Source organism: Pituophis catenifer, unplaced genomic scaffold, assembly GCF_029215685.1.
Source record: "Pituophis catenifer annectens isolate HBS135680 unplaced genomic scaffold, rPitCat1.0.hap2 SCAF_1, whole genome shotgun sequence".
Lineage (NCBI taxonomy): Eukaryota > Metazoa > Chordata > Lepidosauria > Squamata > Colubridae > Pituophis > Pituophis catenifer.
Window position 1 is genome coordinate 273,780,166 of NW_027256881.1, and position 20,379 is coordinate 273,800,544.

At 39.4% G+C, this 20,379-nt stretch overlaps 1 protein-coding gene across 1 annotated transcript in view; it reads right to left on the bottom strand.

Annotated features, from left to right (window-relative positions):
• TP53I11 (tumor protein p53 inducible protein 11) overlaps positions 1–20,379 on the bottom strand; it is an 86,761-nt gene that overhangs the window by 14,005 nt on the left and 52,377 nt on the right. The window contains exons 2-5 of the mRNA XM_070936133.1: positions 15,953–16,116; positions 8,580–8,638; positions 2,865–2,913; positions 282–378 (exon numbers count right to left, since the gene is read on the bottom strand). Coding sequence (XP_070792234.1) covers positions 282–378; positions 2,865–2,913; positions 8,580–8,638; positions 15,953–16,081 — 334 coding nt within the window. The 5' untranslated portion in view covers positions 16,082–16,116. The remainder of the gene's footprint in view (positions 1–281; positions 379–2,864; positions 2,914–8,579; positions 8,639–15,952; positions 16,117–20,379) is intronic.

The following is a 20,379-nucleotide window of genomic DNA, read 5'->3' on the forward strand; positions in this document are numbered from 1 at the left end:
CATTACAACCTCTTTGTCAGCGATTGTTAAGTGAATACCACAACCATTAAGAGAACTAATGGTTTGCCTGGGCATGGTTTTGCCAAAAAATGGAAGTAAATGTTAGTTTTCAGCCAAACCATTATTGCAAAATGCATCGTGTGACCGTGAGACTCTGCTTTGAAACTTCCAAAGGTTGCTAAGCAACCAGTTGCAAGTCAAGGACTACCTGTATAGTATTTACTCAGCTATTCCCAATCAACTAGACCACATCAACATTTAGATGCTTACGTATTACTTACTAAGTAAAGCTCCTCCATAGAGACGGATAGGCATTTTACTGTTGACTACCTCTTCCTTGAAGACAGCATCATAGATTTGATCTGGAAAGGTGAGAGCCTGGAAGAGAAAAACAAATTTCAGTTTTAAAAAAATCCTTCTGTAACTGAAATATTTAGTGTCCAAAGAAAAGGATTTTCTCTGAAAATAGAAATCAGATATAATTAAATCTGTGTCAGACAGATGTCAATGCTCACAAAGAGAAGTTCACTTGGACCACTGTTTTCATCCATGCACGTGAACAATTGGCGCAGATAGTAGGAAAAGAGAGAGGGAAGCTGAAAAGCTACTAAAACATGGAATTTTGTTCTTTTATATGACAACTGCAGTGAGATTACTATACACTCAAAAGTGAAAAGTTTGAGAAATAGTTGGTGAAGACAATAGAGATTGCAAAGATGGCTAAATCGACTGCTTTGATTAGAGGAAGAACAATTATCTACTTTTATGCTGACTGTAAACCCCCTATTGCATGAAACAAAAAATGCATTATGAATTGTGGGTTAGAAAAAAAATTGGATAATAGAAAAAAGTGAGTTTTTGTTGTAATTATAGATATAATTTTGTAATTATACTTATATTTTGCTGCATATCTTTTTTATTTTCTTTACTCCTGTATTAGCTTGTGTTAGTTTTATTAAAACGTTTAATAACATTTATATTAAAAAAAAGAAAAGAGAGAGAAAACCCTGTTGGATCCTTATCCTATGGTTGGGTAGATAATATGTACTGTTACTTTAACTGCTACAAGTTGACTAATTGATTAAGTGGTTAAAACAGAAATAAAAAGAAGGCAGGAAGTTCATTCACTCCTTCTCACTCCTGCTCGTGATATTACTGCTAAAGATACTGTGTCGGTGTTACGGAAGTAGAACTGTAAGCAAACTTTGTTTTATATTGAAAGTGTTATCTTTGTTTATGAGAAGCCAAGTTTGTTTGTTTTACAACAAGTAAAGACTATTTATTTTTCTAACAACGTTCAGAGTCTGAGAGTATCTGTGTTGCAACGCTGTCTGGTCCGTCGCTCTACTCTGCAGAGGGCAGTTTACCCAGTGCCAGAGTGTGTGTACCAGTTACAGCAATAAGAGAGTTGCAGCACACATTATTGCTCCAGACGTTCTGATACGTATTTAATATCCTGGTGAGGATGGCACAAGGTCAAGCTCCCAACTTATCGCTGGTTACCTGCTTTGGAGAATAGTTTGACTCCCTCTTCTTTGTGGCAACCCCTCATAACACTGCTATCGTGTCTCCCCTAGTCCTTCTTTTCATTGTCACAATGTGACAAGCCAGCTGAGAAGGTTACAAATGGTGACCATATGAATCCGGGTTGCTGCAACCATTATAAATAGATGTCGGTTACCAGGGGCCTAAATTTTGATCATATCATCATTAGGAACCTGGTTTGTGATAGGACTGGTTGTAAGTCACTGTTTTCAGTGTTTTTGCAACTTCGAACAGTCACTAAATAAATGGTTGTAAATCAAGGACTACTTGTATCTAAAAAGTGCTCTTGACTACTGCTTCCTCCTGAGTCTTCTTTTAGAAGAAATGAAAGCCTAAACGTACCATACCAGCCACTTCCTAGATTTAATCTCTGATCTCTTTATCATTTCCATTGCCATTGTATAAATCTGTTACAATTCTCTGAATCCTTCTTAAAAGTGGTACCCAGAACTAGAATGCTTAAGTATGATTTGGCCAAAGCAGAATAGAGTGGCATGATTACTTCCTCTGATTTGGAAATCATACTTGTGTACTATATTAAGGTTGTTGATGCACTCTTAAATTCTATTTGCCTTCTTGGCAGTCCTACCTCACCACTGGATCTTATTCAATATGGATCAATTACTACTAGAAAGCTTTCTCAAAATCTTATTACCAAGCTTGGTGTTTCACTTCCTTTACCAATGCATTTAATGTTTGATTCCTGACTGAAGAACTTGCCTGTAGTAAGTTTCATTCTGTTACTACAGACGATTTTTCTATCCAATCAATATTGTTTTAAATTTCTTTTGCTCTTTTTTCTTCTAAGGAAGGAGTCCCCAACCCCTGGGCTGCAGCCCATTACTGGATCACGGCCTGTTTGGGACTAGGCTGCACAAGTGGCAGCTAAGTGCACGCACATATGCACAGTTTCACTTGTATGAGTGGCAAGTGCTTGTGCCTGCCCCTCACATGGAACTATTCTCTCTCCTCCCTGCCAGGTCCACCAAGCCAGAAAGGTTGGAAACCTCTGTTTTAGGGTATTAAGTATCCAACTCAAGTTTATGACATCTGCAAATCTGATACAACTTGAACTTAATATTTTATTAGTTCACATTAGTAATGAAAACTAATGAGTCAAGGACCACTTGCTATCTCTCCAATATGATGAGGAAAGATTGAAGAACAATGGCCAAGGGACTGAATCTGAGGACAGAATTTTAATAGATTTCATTGAAGTTTCATAAATTGCCAAGAACAGAATGCTAAACATGTCTAGGGACAGACGTTTAAGTAATTTGATCAGATGGCCTTGATATGAAAATGTTTCCCTTACTTACCATGATGGCAACCCCAGAGAATATGATGGCTGAGACAAACTGCCAAACCCTGGAAGTTCAAATGAAAAAAAGGTTAATTATCACATCCTTTAAATATGGCATCTCCTCCAGTCACCAATAAATGAAAAATAGTTACTTCTACTTCTGCAAAAAGGATCATCTGAGCAATTCCTGTTGACAAGGGAATGCAAAATAAAACAGGGTATAGAAGACAACAAAATATGGCTTTCTAAAAGCAATTTCAAAACACTTGGTAGGGGAAATCACCAAGCAGGCCAGAAAGAACATGTAAATGCTAATTGCCTATCATTAATATCATCCAAACATTGCTAACGAGGTTTTCTTTGGAAAATAGGATGTTTCAGCTAGTAAGGGAAATTTTAAAAAATATTTAGAGTGCCATGTTTAAGTTTGTTAATGAACTGTCTTCAGCTGGTTACGCCATTTCAAGAATAATGCCTATAAGGCTATTATCATAAAAATTAACACCTCCTGAAAGGAATTTGTCTTCGTTGACTAGCAGAACCCTGCTATATTTATATAAATCCCAGCAGTCCTCCAGGTCTGTTGAACTGTAAGTTCTATCGTTCTATGAACAACAATAAACAATGTGTTAGAGATTTTAATGCCACAGGCAATCCTTCATGACTGCCCTGTTTAACAACTGTTCAAAGGTGCATGCAAAAATTTTGGCACTCCTGCTTAAATTGTATTCGTTAAGTGAAGAGAAGCTGATCTACATGGTACAAAGTTAAATTTGGCATCTTTTTGGCTAGTTGAATGCATATTTTCTATTTATGTGTAGCTGTTTATAGATTTAGAACAGTGATTATAGCAGATTTAGACTTTGAAAAACTTTTCAGCCAGTACTTAATGTAACAGCTTCTAAACATTTCCTCTTTAGTCAGTTACAAGCAGAGGTGGGTTGCTGCCAGTTCGGACTGTTTCAGATGAACTGGTAGTTCCAACCAGCAGTTGGGCCCACCCACCCGCCCTGGTGCTGTCCCGTCCTATATAATCTCCGTGTGTTCCAGGGGTGAAATCCAGCAGGTTCTAACAGGTGCTGGAGAACCAGTAGCAGAATTTTTGAGTAGTTCGGAGAACCGGCAAATACCACTTCTGGCTGGCCCCAGAATAGGAATGGAGATTTTGCAATATCCTTCCCCCAGGAGGGGAGGGAATGGAGATTTTGCAGTATCCTTCCCCTGCCATGCCCACCAAGCCACAACCACAGAACCGGTAGGGAAAAATTTTGGATTTCACCCCTGGTGTGTTTGATGCGCGCGCTCACATTTTTGGTTCTGGGCAAACTGGTTGTTACATTATGTGATGCCCACCTCTGGTTACAAGTGTTACTATCCTTGCTTTGGGATATTTTTCCACTCTTCCTTGAAGAACTCTTCTTGCTCAATCTTTCTGTTTTGTGGAGATTACAAAGGTTATTTTTTGCAGATAACTGTACACAATTTTATTGTGGCACACACCTTTTCCAACAATGGACTGTTGCTCTGGGTTAACATCATCTTCCTAAGCCTTGTAAGTTCATGCCATGTAAATATAAAGACATATACTTTCAAATATTCAGTACTTAAAACAAACACAAATCTGAAAATAACTTTTGCCTCTCTCTCAAATTTCTTGCACCACATGGAATGCCTTGGTGAGGTTGCTCTTTTTCTGGTTGCTCCTGAGCTCCAGGCCAAATTCTAAGACTTGACCTTCAGCAGTGTTGCTTTTGAGCTCTTGGCTGAGGTCCCAAGCCAAGCTCCAGGCAGGAATCCCACCAGGATTTGCTGTTTACTGTAGCTTTGTGGTCCTTGACTTTGGGGAAGAAGCATGAGCTGTGCTGAGCCTTGGTGAAGTGGGGGTGGAAAGCATTTCTGCCTGGCTGCAGCTGTTTTTCCCAAGAGCAGACAGCACTTCAGGAAATTTTTTGGATCATCATCTTGCTGAAGTATCAGCTTCAGTTTCTCCACTGAGAGTAGGACATTAGTTTTTAGGATGTATTGATCGCTAATTGAATCCATTCCCCCCCCCCACCCGTATAAGAAACTCCTGTAATGCTGATTGTCCCACACTTCCAAAGCACAATAGATTCAATACAGTGTTTAAGGGTTGGCAAGAAGTTGTTTTTTCTTCAAATATTTCAGCCTTGTCCTCCAAATGTATCATGTTTGGTTGTGACCAAACACTTCAAAGGGCAACTATACAATTACACATCTATACAAGAATCAGCTAAACTTTTCAACCTATTGTTTACAGTGATCTGTGACTTCTGCTTTGCAGTTCTGATCGGTTTTCGCACAGTTCTTTTACTTTGTCTTTTGTATTTTCCTTTGGCAGCGAAAAATTCATTTAGAATATTTTTCATTTCTTAGCGATGTCTCTCACAATGGAAATTGCCAGCTGGAAGCACTTATAGAGGGTTTTTTTTTTTTTACTATAGCCTACCTGCTTTTTTTTTTTACTTTACTATTTTTCATATCTCAGAGGAGTCCATGATTGTTAGAAGTAGAAAGAGACAACAGCCACAGAGCCTAAAAGGTTAGACAAGTCAGAATATTGTTACTGTCTTCACTTGGCTAACTGTAGTCTATCATCTTTTGAAGCCTGTTCAAAACTTTACAATAATAATATAAAAAAACTATGTGCATGTTTGTGTGTGTCCAATCTTCTGCCTCTGCCATATTCACTGCTTCTTATTCTGAATCTATACATGACAGTACATCAAGGCACTTGAATCTATAGAAAGATAGGTTTAGCTTTGTACCATGGAAGAGGCTGTGTCAATTTCTTTTCACTTGGGGATCCAATGAAACATACAACCAGATGTGCTTTTATTTTTACACACCACTGTAAACACTTGGTTGAAAGCACTCCAAAACATTCTCAAGTTTGTTATTTGTAAGTTGCTCCTGATGAACTTAGGGAGAGGGGAAATCAACCTTATTCTCTGCCTGATGCATCATCCTAATTATCTAAGTAGTATAGTGGCTGCAGGTATAATGGTCCCTCCATTGTGGAATGAGTCACATTTTTCCTTATTTTGGAAGACTTTACTGAATTGCTTCCCATCAATAAAACTATGGTGAATATCAATGTCAAAAAAACTATGGGATATTTTTATCCTTATTATCACCAGCTTATATCTATCATCTAAACTTTTCAATTGGTAGAGTGGATAAAGATATTGGATCAGAAGTCAAGAGATCATGGATTTTAGTCCTGCCTTTGGCATAAAAGCCAACTCTGTGACTTTGGACCAGTCATCCCCTCTCAGCCATAGGAGAAAGGCAATGGTAACCTACTTCTGAAATGTTACCAGAAAATCCACTGGAACATGGCCGTGTAGCAGTCAGAAATTAAGAATAAAGCACACAAAAGGCACACATCCATACCCACGCACAACCCTGCCAAACTGGGGACTGGCACACACTTTCTGCAGATATATCTTAGTATTAATAAGTTATCATACATATTTTCCAAAATTATTCTGTCCAATGTTGAAAATAAGTTAGGGTATGTAAGAGGACTTTGGACATCTGCCAATCTGTCAGCAGGCTAGTTATTCAAACAGGAGAGCCCCCCTCCCCACAGAAACATGGAAGAAAAGAAAAGAGTTGAAAACAGGCTGAATCCAGTCAATGATGTGAAGCTAAACAATCCAGAAAAAAAAAATCCTCAATGTATCCTTATGGGAAAAGCAATTGGCAGTGGCTCAGAAGACTGCCGACTGCTCCATTCTAACCCCTTTTCCCTCTTGGTCATATGCACAGGGAGGAGTGCATTCAGCCTGCCCTATGCTTCCTAGTGCATACATGCACAAGTAAGCATAACACAAGGACACACACATGAAACAGAGATACCACCTTGATCTGCATGTTTTCACTGTCCTCTTAAAGAATCATCTGGCCACTGCTGATTACCCACTTCTATAGACATGAAGTACAAGATTGTCAAACAATTGATATGCTTTGAGAGCTGATAGCTTTATAGATTAATTTCCGTTCTCCTTTTAAGAAGACATATGACGGAAGGGACAAGAAGCAATATTACAATCCACTGACATCAATATATCTGAAAGACATGCTCAGCACTTGTTCAATATCCCTCTCTTTCTAGGGAACAAACTATTTATTCTTTTTACTGTTTCCAGTGTCATATTCTTTGACAATGCTGATAATTGGCTATCAACATCAGTAGCTTCCATCTCCAGCTATCTCAAAATATCAACTATTTGAATTCAGGGAGATAGTACCTTATAGGATTTGGAAGAATATTAGATACAGACCCATCATCCTCTTCTTATGTTCTGAATTAGGGCACCAAGGTAAACACAAACATGTTTACCCAGAAACAACATGGCAGATTTTTCTATGCCAAAGTCCACAAGCTGAGCAAAAAAAATATATTTGTTCATATTTATACCCCTCCCCTTTATTTTTTCATGAGAACTCAGAGCAGGAAAATTTTAACACCTAGATAATCCTGTGAGATAGTTTGAACTGAGAAAATGACTGGTGCCCCCCCCCCCCGCCCCAAGCCACCAGGTGAATACAGACATAAGTCTGCAATACTTATGTCCAAGTTCAATGCCTTAAACCACTGTACTTTTGAATTCTATTCCTTTTTAGAGCCATTCAAACTCAAGGTTATCTTCTAACTTTAAAATATCCCCTGGCAGCACTTTAAATCCAATTTCAAGAGCCGCTTAGCTCTTGATGGATTTCTCTCATCCTTGACAGTAAATTGAAGAGAGAACTCTGATTAACATACAGTAGCCAATCACAAGAATATTCCACAGCCACATTGGCTAACTGTAATTAAGACCTCTAAATATAAAGCCTTCTCCTTACTCTGTTTCTGCATACATTTGCCCAGACAATATTCTTTATATTGGAAAGAACCAGGACATGCCTCTAGAGCAGTGATGGCTAACCTTTTTGCCATCGCGTGCCAGGAGGGGGGGGAGCACGGGTTGTGTGCACGTGTACCCACACTCATAATTCTATATGCCCCGCACATGCGTGCGTGACCCCCCCTCCTCCCCACTCCTGGCATGCGATGGCCCATAGGCCCATTTTTCTTTCTCACCTGGCCGGAACCAGAAGTTGTCAAACAGGGCATTTTCAGCCTCCGGAGGACCTCCCGGGTGGGGGGAGGCCGTTTTCACCCTCCCCAGACTCCTAGAGAGGCCCTGGAGGCTGGGAATAGCAAAAAACAGGCCTTCCAGTCCCACCGGAAGTTGTTAAATGGGCCATTTTCGGTCTCCAGAGGACCTCTAGGTGAGGTGGGGAAGGCCGTTTTCGCCTTCCCCACAGTCCTAGAGACGCCCTGGAGCCAGGTGAGAAAGAAAAACGGGCCTTCCCCACCCTCCCAGGCCCTCCGGAGGCAGGAAACAGCCTGTTTCCCTACTTCTGGTGAGCCCAGAAGATCCGAAAATCAGCTGGCTGGCACGCACATGTGTGCCGAAGCTGAGCTTGCGTGCCCACTGATATGGCTATGTGTGCCACCTGTGGCACACATGCTATAGTTTCGCCATCACGGCTCTGGAGGCAAGGTTGCACTTGCCACTAATTTCACCACATAGGGCTTTTTCGGCTGCAGGTTGATCATGTATACATTTGCAGGAAAAGCAAGCATGAACCAAAATGAGTAAAATACTTAGCATCCCTGTTATGTATTCCTGGCTCATAGGTTCTGAATGGAACTTACCTGAGCCCCAAAGGTTCCCTCACTGCAAACTTGATTTCATTGCCCAAGACTTGACTGATCTGGAATTCAAATGAACAGAATGAATAAACTGATTCAGAGCTACCCTGTCCCCCCCCAAAAAAAAAAAATCTGAGGAAAAAAATGCATGCAAATTTCTGGTACACACACACACACACACACACACACAGAATAATTAATGATATTTCCTGAGAGTGAAACTGTGACTACTAAAATAGCTCACTGATCCTCTAAACCACCTTATACCAGTTTTATTTTATTGCCAACTGCACACTGTTTATGCCTTTGTAATAACTTACAGGTGGAAGATTTGGTCTATTACTCATTACGTTGCAAACTTTCTCAGGAGCACAAAGCTAGACTTCTTGTGCCCTTGTTAATCCAACTGAATCAGTCCAGTTTAGAAGAAGAAAAAATCTACTTTTTGTTTTCTGACTAAAACATACATGTAACAAAGCAAATTGCATTTTTTGTAATGGCTGTAAGGAAGATAAGAAGACACATCCTGACAAACAGTGCCGTTAATATTAGAGGGGATGTATTGAATTGACATGGATTGCTGTAATTTTATTTGAATTTTGCTAAAACCTGTGGTTGAAAATAAATGTTCAAATAAATCGTATACCAGCTGCTACTCTCATAATGTGTAGTCTACAACATTCAAAACTATTCATATTGTCAACTAATTATGACTCCAACACATCTAGAGAATACCAATTTGGAGAAGGATTGGTCTAAACAGATGGCAAATAAGTTGCCTACACCCAAATCAACAGCCACTCTTTGTATGGAATTAGCAGCATCAGCCTTCCCGATTCCAGAAAAGGCAGGAAGTTGAACTGATGGTTTGGCTACTGGGTAAGGTGGTGTACTGAGATACTTCTCAGCAATTTAAAGCTGGCTCTCTATGGGAAAGGACATCTTATATAAGAAATTGCTATATCAAGAAATCAGGCAAGCTCCAGTGTAGTATTATCTCTCCTCTCCTGTGTCTCTGATAGCAATTCTCCAGGGACTCAAACATCTTGAGTGGCTTGCTAAAGATGTCTGAAATAGACTCCAGATTTTTTTGCACAAAGAAAATGTAATCTATCACTTGCTTATGATCCCTTTGCAAGCATCTTGGGGGAACAGCGTGATCTGGTTGTGCAAGTTTGACCAAGAAAGTGGGAGGATGGGAAATGGGAGAAAAGAAACTCAGTATCTCAAAGTTGACTGCCTGAAAAACAAACAGTCCCAGGTGACTCAAGAAAATTGGTGAAGTCATAAAAGCTTTCAGCTCATCCTTTCTTCAAAAGAAAAAGGATGGTTAAAATTGTTGGTTTTCTTTTTTAAAAAAAGACAATTACATAGGCTTTAATTTAAAAAGACCTAAATATAAAAGGCAAAGAAAGATCGGCGACAAAAACTGTGGAATCCATAGAAAGTTATCTGAATGTAACTACAAATTACCAACACTCATTATAGGTTACATCTAATGCAACTATTCCCAAAATGGTTTAGTATTTACTAGAATGATTCTTCTCACTCCAGGAGAGAGAACCAGAAAATATGTAATACTTTCCCAATGGGTTGTGCTCAATATTCACAACAGGCAAAATAATGGATTTTATAGTGTAGGAAGTTAGCACCCACCCCTTTCCTGGAAGAGTGAAATATTTTAGGAAATATGAAAAAAGGCATAATATTATATTTCCCTGGATGATAAATGGAGAAGCATATTTTACAGACAAAGCAGCTCCCACCTTCCTGCCCCCCACCCTTTGTCAATGGGCCAGAGGCAGAAACCCAATCCTTTGTCAAAGGACATTTGCAACACAATAGCAACAGAAACTAACACAATGGGCCCCATCTAGCAACCAAAATTCACCACACGACCTGGGAAGCACATGTGACCATCAACTAGCAAGGCTAGCTAAGATCCCCACCCCCTGGGAGTCTGAAAACCAATCAGGATACTCTTTCGGGGGCCCAGGAAATGTAAAGCCAGAGAGAGCATAAAAACCCGAGGATTTACTGTATCTGCCCCTTTTCTGTTCAGGAACTCAAGCCATGTGATCCTGTCCACCATTAAACCATGTTTCCAAACAGTCTCCATGTTTCCAGTGTCTTTTCCCCCACTTGGAGCAGAACCCAGAAGGATATTTCTTCCAACAATAGTTTTAAAATAAAAACCAGTGAGTTTAAAAGGCAAAATTCTGCACCCTGTTGCAGAGATTTGTTTTTTTTAATTTTTATTTATCGATCAAATTTATTTGTCCCCCATCTCATGGCAGAGAAAGGGAAATATCCTAATTACTGAACAATGAGTACTCCAGCAAAAGTATCTCTGAGTAGTCAAGAAACTACAAATCACAGGAAAGAGAGAGGCCCACGGAAGCAAGAACAAAGGCAATTTAAACAGCCTTCAGTTGCTTCCTGCCATCTCCAGCTTAGCACTATCAGCTAGGAAAGCACAGTTTGCATATGCATTGCATCATTATTTCCTGCTTTTAACAAATGATACAAAAGCAACTGAAAAGTTGGCAAGAGAAAAAAAAAATAGAGATAGCCTTCTGTGAGCGCTCTGGGTAGGCCAAAGCCCTGCTACTTTATTGGGCTATAGGGTGGCTTTAGAGAAGTATAATTAAACATAGATAGTCCCAAAGGTGTTTTTTCAAGAGGCAACTGGACTTTCTGGTTTTTCTTTGAAGACGTTTCGCTTCTCATCCAAAAAGCTTCTTCAACTCTGGATGACAAGTGAAACCTCTTCAGAGAAAAATGAGAAAATCCAGTTGCCTCTTGAAAAAACACCTTTGGAACAATCATGACTTGATGACTGAGAATCTCCGTAAACATAGATAGATTTCCCCAATACAAAAAAACAACACCCCTCATCTTAAAAAGAGATCAATTTCCTCTTCAAGAAAGTGATATTCTTTGGGGTGGAGTGGAATTGCAAATGAAATCACCAAGCCATAGAGATGAAGCTCCCAAGCTTTGGGATTCTACAATCAATAGCCAGTACATTACGATGTAAAAAATAAAATTGTTTTTCTTATGTGAGGTTTTTAAGCCTCACATGCCAATTAGAGTGTTGTGTAACCATGGATATTTTCAGGACATGAGTTATTCTTGCCCATAGGTCCTCTTACTGTTCCAAGTCCTGGGAACTCTTACTGCAAGTCTAATGTTTGTCTGAAAGTTTGTCATACTTTTGGTTAGAGAGAGAGAAAGAGAAAGAAAGAAATTTGAAACTATCTACTATGAGGAGAATCTGGCCAAAAAAAAATATATATCCATAAAATAAAATGGAGCATTAAATTATTTCTTTACAGAAATTGTTTTCCCTTCTATATAACTATATTATGGACACTTTCCAATGACCTTTTAAAATTACCAGCATTTTAAGGTAATTCCATTTTTCAAAAAAGGATTACTGTAATTCCACTTTCAGAACAGAAAAGGCTACATACATGAAAGGCACCTGTTCAGAAAGTCATCGGATAAAGATCATTCTAAGTTGCTAAGCAACTGCTGGGGTTCAACGACAAAAGGTCAATCCATTAATTAAAAGTACAACCATTTGTCAGAAGCAGAGTTCACACAGAGAAATGGACATTGTAATCACATGGAGCCAAGCACCTTCTCCCTACTTTAACAACACCACTTATTCACTCTGTGTGTGTGAGAGAGAGAGATAGGCAGTTTCTAAAAGTTGATATATATAAATAAATAAATAAAAACACAAGGATAATAAACTGCTCTTCTGGAAAGGGTGATAAAAATCTAGAGGAGAAAAAGGGAATGACACGCATTAGCAAAGGAAGCTGGATTAAAACAGCCCTGGAAAATCCCAGACGCAAAGTCAGTATGGATGCCTAAAATAATCACACGGCATTGCCCCAGCCAGAAAAGACTCGATCTGTTGCATATTCCTGGCACATTCTAGGCTTCGATTTGCCAGAATAAAGAAGCAAAACATTATCCTTTCCTCTGACAACTTGGCTTTTGAATTTGGCCATCGAAGTCACACTTTGCAACTTTGCAGCATGGGGTGTCAAACTCACCCTCTTGGGCCTTATTAAAATGCATTCATGCAACATTGAATCGGCAACAGCAGATTCTCAGCCATTAATGTTTCCTTGAATTTTTCTTCTGCTTCCTTTTCACTTTTTGTCCAAGGACCTTTCAGTCAGGGAAAAGCATTTCATTTTTGTTTTTAATTTTTGTTTTTGAATAAGAAGCCGCTTCCAAGGATTACAGTTAGAAGTAGGCATATAATAAAGAGGAAAGGGAAGTGGTGGAGGGGTGGACAGAGAAGTGTATAAACGTTTTCTTTCTTCTGTTTTGTCCATTCAAAGAGGAGCATTCAGAGGGCATGCATATCTCAGTTGAAGTGCTATCCACCAGTCTTAATGCTGGCGGCATATTATCTGCATAAAATGTGCCACTCCCACTGACATTTCTATCCTGCCACAGAAAAGGTACCAATAAATGGTAGTGCATTCTGAAGCCTTTTCACCTTTTCTACATGGTCCATGGTCAGCTTCTACTTCTGATTCCAAGCTCGTTGATAAGTACGTGTGAGACACCAGTTGGAAACATCTGGACAAGAGGGCAATACCCCAAAACTAGTACATCGACCTAAAATGGCCAATAGGTGCTAGGTTGAGTTTACACTTTATAGAGATACCTGACCAAATGGTCAATGAGGTTGTCCTGGCTGACTACCTGGTTAGGAGGAAAAACTACTTTAATTGTGGAATATTAAGGAGGACATTCAGGTGTGAGTTGTGAATGAGTTGAAGGCAACAACATGAAGATGTGGCAGAAAAAAGAGTTGGCTAGGGCAAGTTTATACCTCATGGGTTAAGCTCTGTAGCAAACTTCAAAAGTCACAAATTTGTCAATTTAAGATAAATATTTTTTTTTAAAAAAACTAAAAGTTTCATCAAAATTTGCACTAACTGATATGTAGTAGATACTTATTCAAATTCTACCATGTGATAACTGTCCATGGCAGTTGGGTTGTAACCTAGAATGAGGACCCAGATTGTTAGGGGGCAATATGCTATTTAGTATACTGTCTTTGGTGTAAGCCGCCCAGAGTCTTCGGAGAGTGGGCAGCATAGAAATATGACTAATAATAATAATAATAATAATAATAATAATAATAATAATAATAATAATAGAAATCGTGTGTTGTCCCGATTGTAATTGGAGCCCTTGGAGCAATACCCAAAGGGCTACCCCGCTATTTAGAAATTCTAAATTTGCCGGACTTGAACATTTTGACTTTACAAAAAACAACCTTACTCGGAACAGCTTACATCCTCCGACGATACCTTAACAGTTCCTAGGTCCTTGGTTAGGACTCGAGCTGCTGAGCTATTAACCAGCCTCAAAGGCTGTGAATCTCACTAAAGATTAACCAATAATAATAATAATAATAGATTGCCTTTGAATTAAGAAAATCCAAACTATACAAGGTGCAATATGCTTAACACTTGGATGGGCAATTGCCGGGCATTGAATTTTAGACTAGTCTGGAAGTTGATGAAACATTCTGGAAAACAGCAACAGATTAGCTGTACATTTCTTGGCCATTCCCTTTAAGGCAATTGATGCTCCTGTAATACATCATTGATCAAAAGCAAAAGAACACTGTGAGAAAAAGGCATAAATAGTGGAGAGGAGAGATATGATAGCTACACTGAAAAAAGAATTTTTGTGAGTTACCTAGAAATCAAAGCTCTCTATTCTTTCAGATTAGAGAACCATAGGTTTTTTTACACCTACAAAGACATGTCTCTAATGAGGTGAGAACAGCAGCTTCAACCATCCACCCCCACCACCCAACCACATAGGCCTCATAAATCCCACCCACTGCTGTGAATCTATCCTCAAGCTTTTGCAATTAATTCACATACACAACAGTTCTGTGTATGTGTTAGTAGAAAGGGGAGGTTATGCAATTGATTAGAAAAACATTGGCTTCAATATAAGTTATAAAATTAAGGGGAAACCAAAGCAATAAATACAAACTATGAATTTCCACTTTCTCCCGTCTCATCTGCTTTGCCTCTCAAGTGCAGTTTCATTCCTTCCACCCAGGCTTAAATCTAGCATTTCCCCCCTGCCATTAATTGGTTCTCCTTTTCCATCCCACCATTCAACCCCCTTCTTTCCAAGTATCAACAAAAAGGTTAATTTTTTAAATCTTGTTTGTTTAAATGCTGCTTTGAATATAGGAGAAATCATGGTTTCCAAGAACTCATGTATACAGCCCTCTCAATTCTAATTTCTGCTAAACATTCTGAGAAGTTTGTCCTACAAGCCTGATCACTATTAGTAAGTTGGTCCTACTCCAAGACACATTTGTGCAACTTGCACAGATTGTTCCCAACCCCCTTCCTTCTTCATGTATGTGCCCTGCAATCACACTTCCTTTCTGATCAAATAAAATATTTGATTAATTAGGTTAATAGTTTCCCAATCCTCAATTCTGGAATCAAAAAAAAAGGATTATTATTTTTTTAGTTATGACCAAACAAGATGACTCAAGAAACAAAGAAACAAGTGCTTGATGAAGACAGAATCTTTCTTTCCTTCACCAAGTGTCACAATCTTTCAGAAGTTAACATGTCAAGGAACAAGGCAGGCTCTTATTAGGTTTGAATCATTCTACATATACACAGCGTTTGACATGAGGATTGGGAAACATCTGTATTGCTTGCATACAGATCACAGCATTCTTACTCTGGCTGAAATTGACAGAAATTGGAGTCTAACAATACCCAGGGGTCATTGGTTTACATTTCATCAATTCTCTCATCTTTTTTTAGAATCTTAGAGGAAATAAGAACCTTAAAGTAACATAATTAGTCCCCAGACACACTTCCCCTCTCAGATACACTCAATCTATCTGATTAACATTAATAGTGTGTTAAGCAGATTTATCCTCTATTGAAAGGCAATTCAGATTTTGGATGTTTTTATGAACACAGCATATTCATGTTAGGGAGGTAACTACCAACATCTTCTATCCAGCTGAGTGTCCCTTGTTCTACCAGGAATATGACTTTAGAGCTAGAAGGTATTCTAAAAAATGTTAGTCAAGAAATGGTCAAGCTGCAATCCTCCAAAAGTTGCTGGACTGCAACTCTCTGCATCTTTCACAAAGGGCTATGCACTTAGGATTCATGGGTTTTGGAATTTTAAGAATTTCTGGAGGATAACATGTTCTTCATCCCTGCCTAACCTCATTTCCTGCAGTTTTTGAAGTATGTGTTCAAAGCATATAATTTTTTTCAGCAAGAACAATGGTTGATTCTAAGGGACCACAATTATAGATACTCTTGGCAGCCCATTACCTTTGACCTATGAACCTCGCCATCATCATCCTCCCCGCCAACACCTAAGATCTTCCTTGTCTTCAGACGGCTTACAAGGTCTGTCTGGCTGTGCTTCTTCATCAGAGGGGGAGGCTGCTTGGTTGCCATGGTGACTCACGGGTACTTGCTGGCTTGGGCAGAAACTGAAATTAGACAGACTAGAGGTTAGATATATTAGAAAAAACATGCATCTTAGGGAGGTTCAAATCCAGATTTTTCTTAAAAAAAAGATTTTCATTTCATTTCATGTAAATGATTTAGTCAAACACAGTATGGCAACTATTTTATTCTTTTGTTACAAACTTCTAAGTATCCCCAACAATTGCAGCAATAAAATATTTTTTGACTGTGGAATATTTACTTCCACTTGAATAATGAAAGCAAACTAAGATCCCCCTCATGGTGCATCTACAATCAGGTAAACTTTAGACAGGAACAGGCAAGCGTGGCAGTAAATTTTGCTCCTCAAGTCATATCTCAAAGGACTCTTAAACATGTACAAGATCAGCTTTTTCATGCTTCTTGGTTTGAGAAGCAACAGTAATAAAACACTCAGGCATAGGATTCAGCTCACAAAACAGTGTGTGTGTGTGTGTGTGTGTGTGTGTGAGAGAGAGAGAGAGAGAGAGAGAGAGAGAGAGAGAGAGAGAGAGAGAGAGAGGAATCACAGGGCTCTGCCTCAGTGAAATCCCTTGCCTCACAAAGGTATTGCACACACCCCTGGCACTGCAAAATATTGGTCTATCACTCTACTCTGCCTCAGTGAAAAACCAGGGTGGGACTCATCAGCATCGTTCAGTCTATCTACTTCCAAAACAGTAGCTGAACACAGGAGGTTCTTGCTGGGAAAAACCAAGAGTCACTTTTCTTGAACCACTGTCAAAGTAAAACATTTATTTGTACATAACCCTAGCACTTTATAAGCACTAATACATGGTTCCACTCCAATTTTATTTCCATAATGGTCAAAGTGTTCTAGGAGTGCCAGAGAAAGATTTGCTCAAGCTAAGAGTACATTTAAAATCCTAGGGCATGGGTGTCAAACTCGCCACGTCATGTTGCCATCACGCTTTGCAGAGCTGGGGTGGCATAGTCTGCATCTGACGCATCTGGCCCATGGGCCGCCAGTTTGACACCCCTGTCCTAGGAGTGGGAATCAGGATTTCTATGTTATTAACTAATACTCTGACCCAACTTTCCCCAACTTGGCATTTACTAGACACCTGGTACCAGAAGTGATCATCCCTAACCACCATTGTAAGGCAGCTACTGCAAGAATAGAAACCTTGCATCAAGCATTAGTTCATGTCCTTGAAGAACAGACATTTTCACTTTGGAATCATCTAAATTGTGGTCATCTCTGGCCACATTGGCTGAGAATTTTGGGGGCTATATTCCTAACACATCTGGAGGGAGATGTGTTGCAGATTAATATTTTTGGTATCTGCTGATTTCTCGGGTTCTGAAACAAGACAGGGCAGTTATTGAAATCCACTGAAGGCAGCTGCTTTGTGTGCTTCATCTTATTAATTATAGTGGGTGTGGGAAGCTTTGTTATCAGCCAAGAGCCTGTCTTCCCTCCAGCTCATAGAAAGTGGGGGAGGTTTATGATTCCAAAAGATTATAGGAGGTTTTCTGTTTCCAGTTCTATTTTAAAGTCAAGAAAGTACAGCATTTAGTCAAGCCAGGGTGCCCCCCAGGGCCTAGATGCAGAAAGAGAGATAACATAAATTAAAATCAGGCGATTATGATGGTAACATAAGCCTATTTGTGAGAGATCATGAAGAAAAAAAAAGGGGGGGCACAGAAATGGGGATGTTCTGAACTACACAGTCCAGAATCTGGACTGAAGAAAACATATGAACATTTCTTGTGATCATTTTTTTACAGAAATATCTCCATTCTTTTGGAATTAATTTTTAAGCAAATATGCTTAGAAAATTGGCTTCATTTTAGTTTCCATAGATTAATTATAATTTATATTAGAAAAGTGCTTTCTTCCATTAATCCAGCAATGGAGAACATTCTCTCTCTCGCTCTCCCTCCCTCCCTCTCCTCTCTCTCCTCTCTCTCTCCCTCCTTCCCTCCCCCCCCCCTCTCTCTCTCTCTCTGTGTGTGTATGTGTGAAGAAATACCTAGAATGTCATCTTCATAGAAAAATACAGACAACACCTTGACAGAACAAGCAAAGGTGGAGGTTTCTTGTGAAAGTTTGAGTTAGCAGTGGGATTCATTTCTCTAATGCACCTTCCCAATTTGGCTTCCACCAGATGGGCTCCCAAAATTCTCAGCAATAGCCTTATTGACTGAAGAATGACAGGAGATGAACTCCACATATTTGAATGGCACCTCAAATGAGAAAATCTTTTAAAACTCACTCAAACAGAGTGGGGAAAAATATTATAGGGACAAAAATCTATTTTTTCCAATCTACATGCAGCATGGACTTCCTAAGGTAGATGAGATTTACACAAGTTGAAATTCATAGATCTAGAGATCACCCCATTTGGTAAAGCTATTAAAAAACATGAAATCCCATTAAAATACTATAGCTCAATAATTTATTCCTCTCCTAATTTTCTTTTAATACCCTAACACTTTTTTCCCCCTATTGAGGACAAAACTGATTTCTTTAGGCATTTTAAAATTAGATGCAATACAATAACTTGGACTACAAGGACTTTTAAAGCACTTAGAAAAGAGTGGAAAATAGAACATAAAATCTACCCAATACATTTTTGTCTCCTTAAGTAATAGATATAATCTTAAAAACATATATTTCAAAGCAATTAACAGAAACGCTGATATGGCATGAGGAATGTTAATCATTCCACTAAAGTTAATTAAAAAAAGAGAAAGAGATAATTTATGTGCACTGAATTAGGCACATAAATAATGAATAAAATATCAAAACAAAGAAAAATTGCCATATTGATGAGAAACACTCTCCTAAAGCAATGCCCTTCAGATTTTTGGGGACTATTTTATTACCCTAGTGTTACTTAAAAGTTATTGCCATCAGATACTATTTGTTTATCTATGACTGTTGTTCTCCCATCATACACAATACTCAAGTCCTTTTTTTACTAAAGCCTTACATTTTTCTCAGTGGATATGCCCAGAAAACAAGGACATTACCCCAAGAGCCCCTGAGCGGGTAGAAGATTTTGGCAACAGCCTTTTGCTTACAGTGATTTGCAATGGACTGAAAGAGATCTTGCCAGGGGATCCCATGGGGAAATCGCTTCTCCAATTCAGGACCAGCTGTGATATGAAGAGGAGGGGCTTCAGGTGTTTTGGAAATGTTACTTCAGTTGATGCAGCTTCCAACTGCATTTCTTCTGAGGAATGAAGATCACCTATGTGCATTCGATTTTTGATTCCTAAACTGAATGACATGGCAATTTTTTCCCTGATAGTCTGCTACTTTTCAGCTCATTTCCCGATCTCTCCACTTCTTCATCCAAGTTATTAATGAAAATACTGAATGACTAATCCTTCTGACCCTCTATTTCCGTGATGGCACGCGTGCCGGAAGTGGCACTCAGAGCCATCTCTCTGGGCACGCCAGCCATTGGCTATTGCTCTTCCAGGTTCCGGTGCCAGCCAGCTGGTCTTCGTGTGAATGGGAGCACTGGAAACCGGAAGAGCAGCTCCCTGGCGCACATGCGCACGCTGGTCTTTGCCCATGCATGCACACACCGGTCTTTGCATTCCCCTGCACACCAGAAAATGGAAGACCAGGTGATCGGCACACATCACATGCTGGAAACCGGAAGCTCAGCTTCCTGGCACGCACACGCGCGCTGGGAAATTGCTCTTCCGGTTTCCGGCACTCCCGTGCATGCACATCAGAGAGCTGCTCTTCCGGTTTTTGATGCTCCTCCGCATGCACATGCACGCTCCCGTTTCGGCACTCCATGCCGAAAAGGTTCACCAACACTGATCTATTTGATACGTCTGTTCAGTTTGACGAGCAGCCACTGATGAGAACTTTTTGAATATGATTGTCAAGCCAGTTAGGTAACTAATTAATTGTCAGGAATCCTGGCAAGATGGGGGTTTGTTGAGATAGTTATTTCTCTCCTTCAGCAAGTTGTGAAAATAACACTTTTGCCTGTAGTGAAGAAAACTGATAATCAAAAAAACAACAAGAAGTCTGGCTTTTTTTTGTCACTCTTTTTGGACAGATAAAATGCCTTGTCAATACAAGGTGTAGTTTTTCTTCTTTTCTCTCACCTCCTCTCATGGAACAGATGGCTTCTCTTGGACAACCCCCACAGCTGTGACTGACTTTGCTGAAACGCTTTGAAATCTCTCTGTAGAGAGTGATTTTCACAGCAGAAATTCCTTCTAATATTTCCGTATGATGCAGAACAAATGTTGAGTGGTTGGTGAAGTTACCA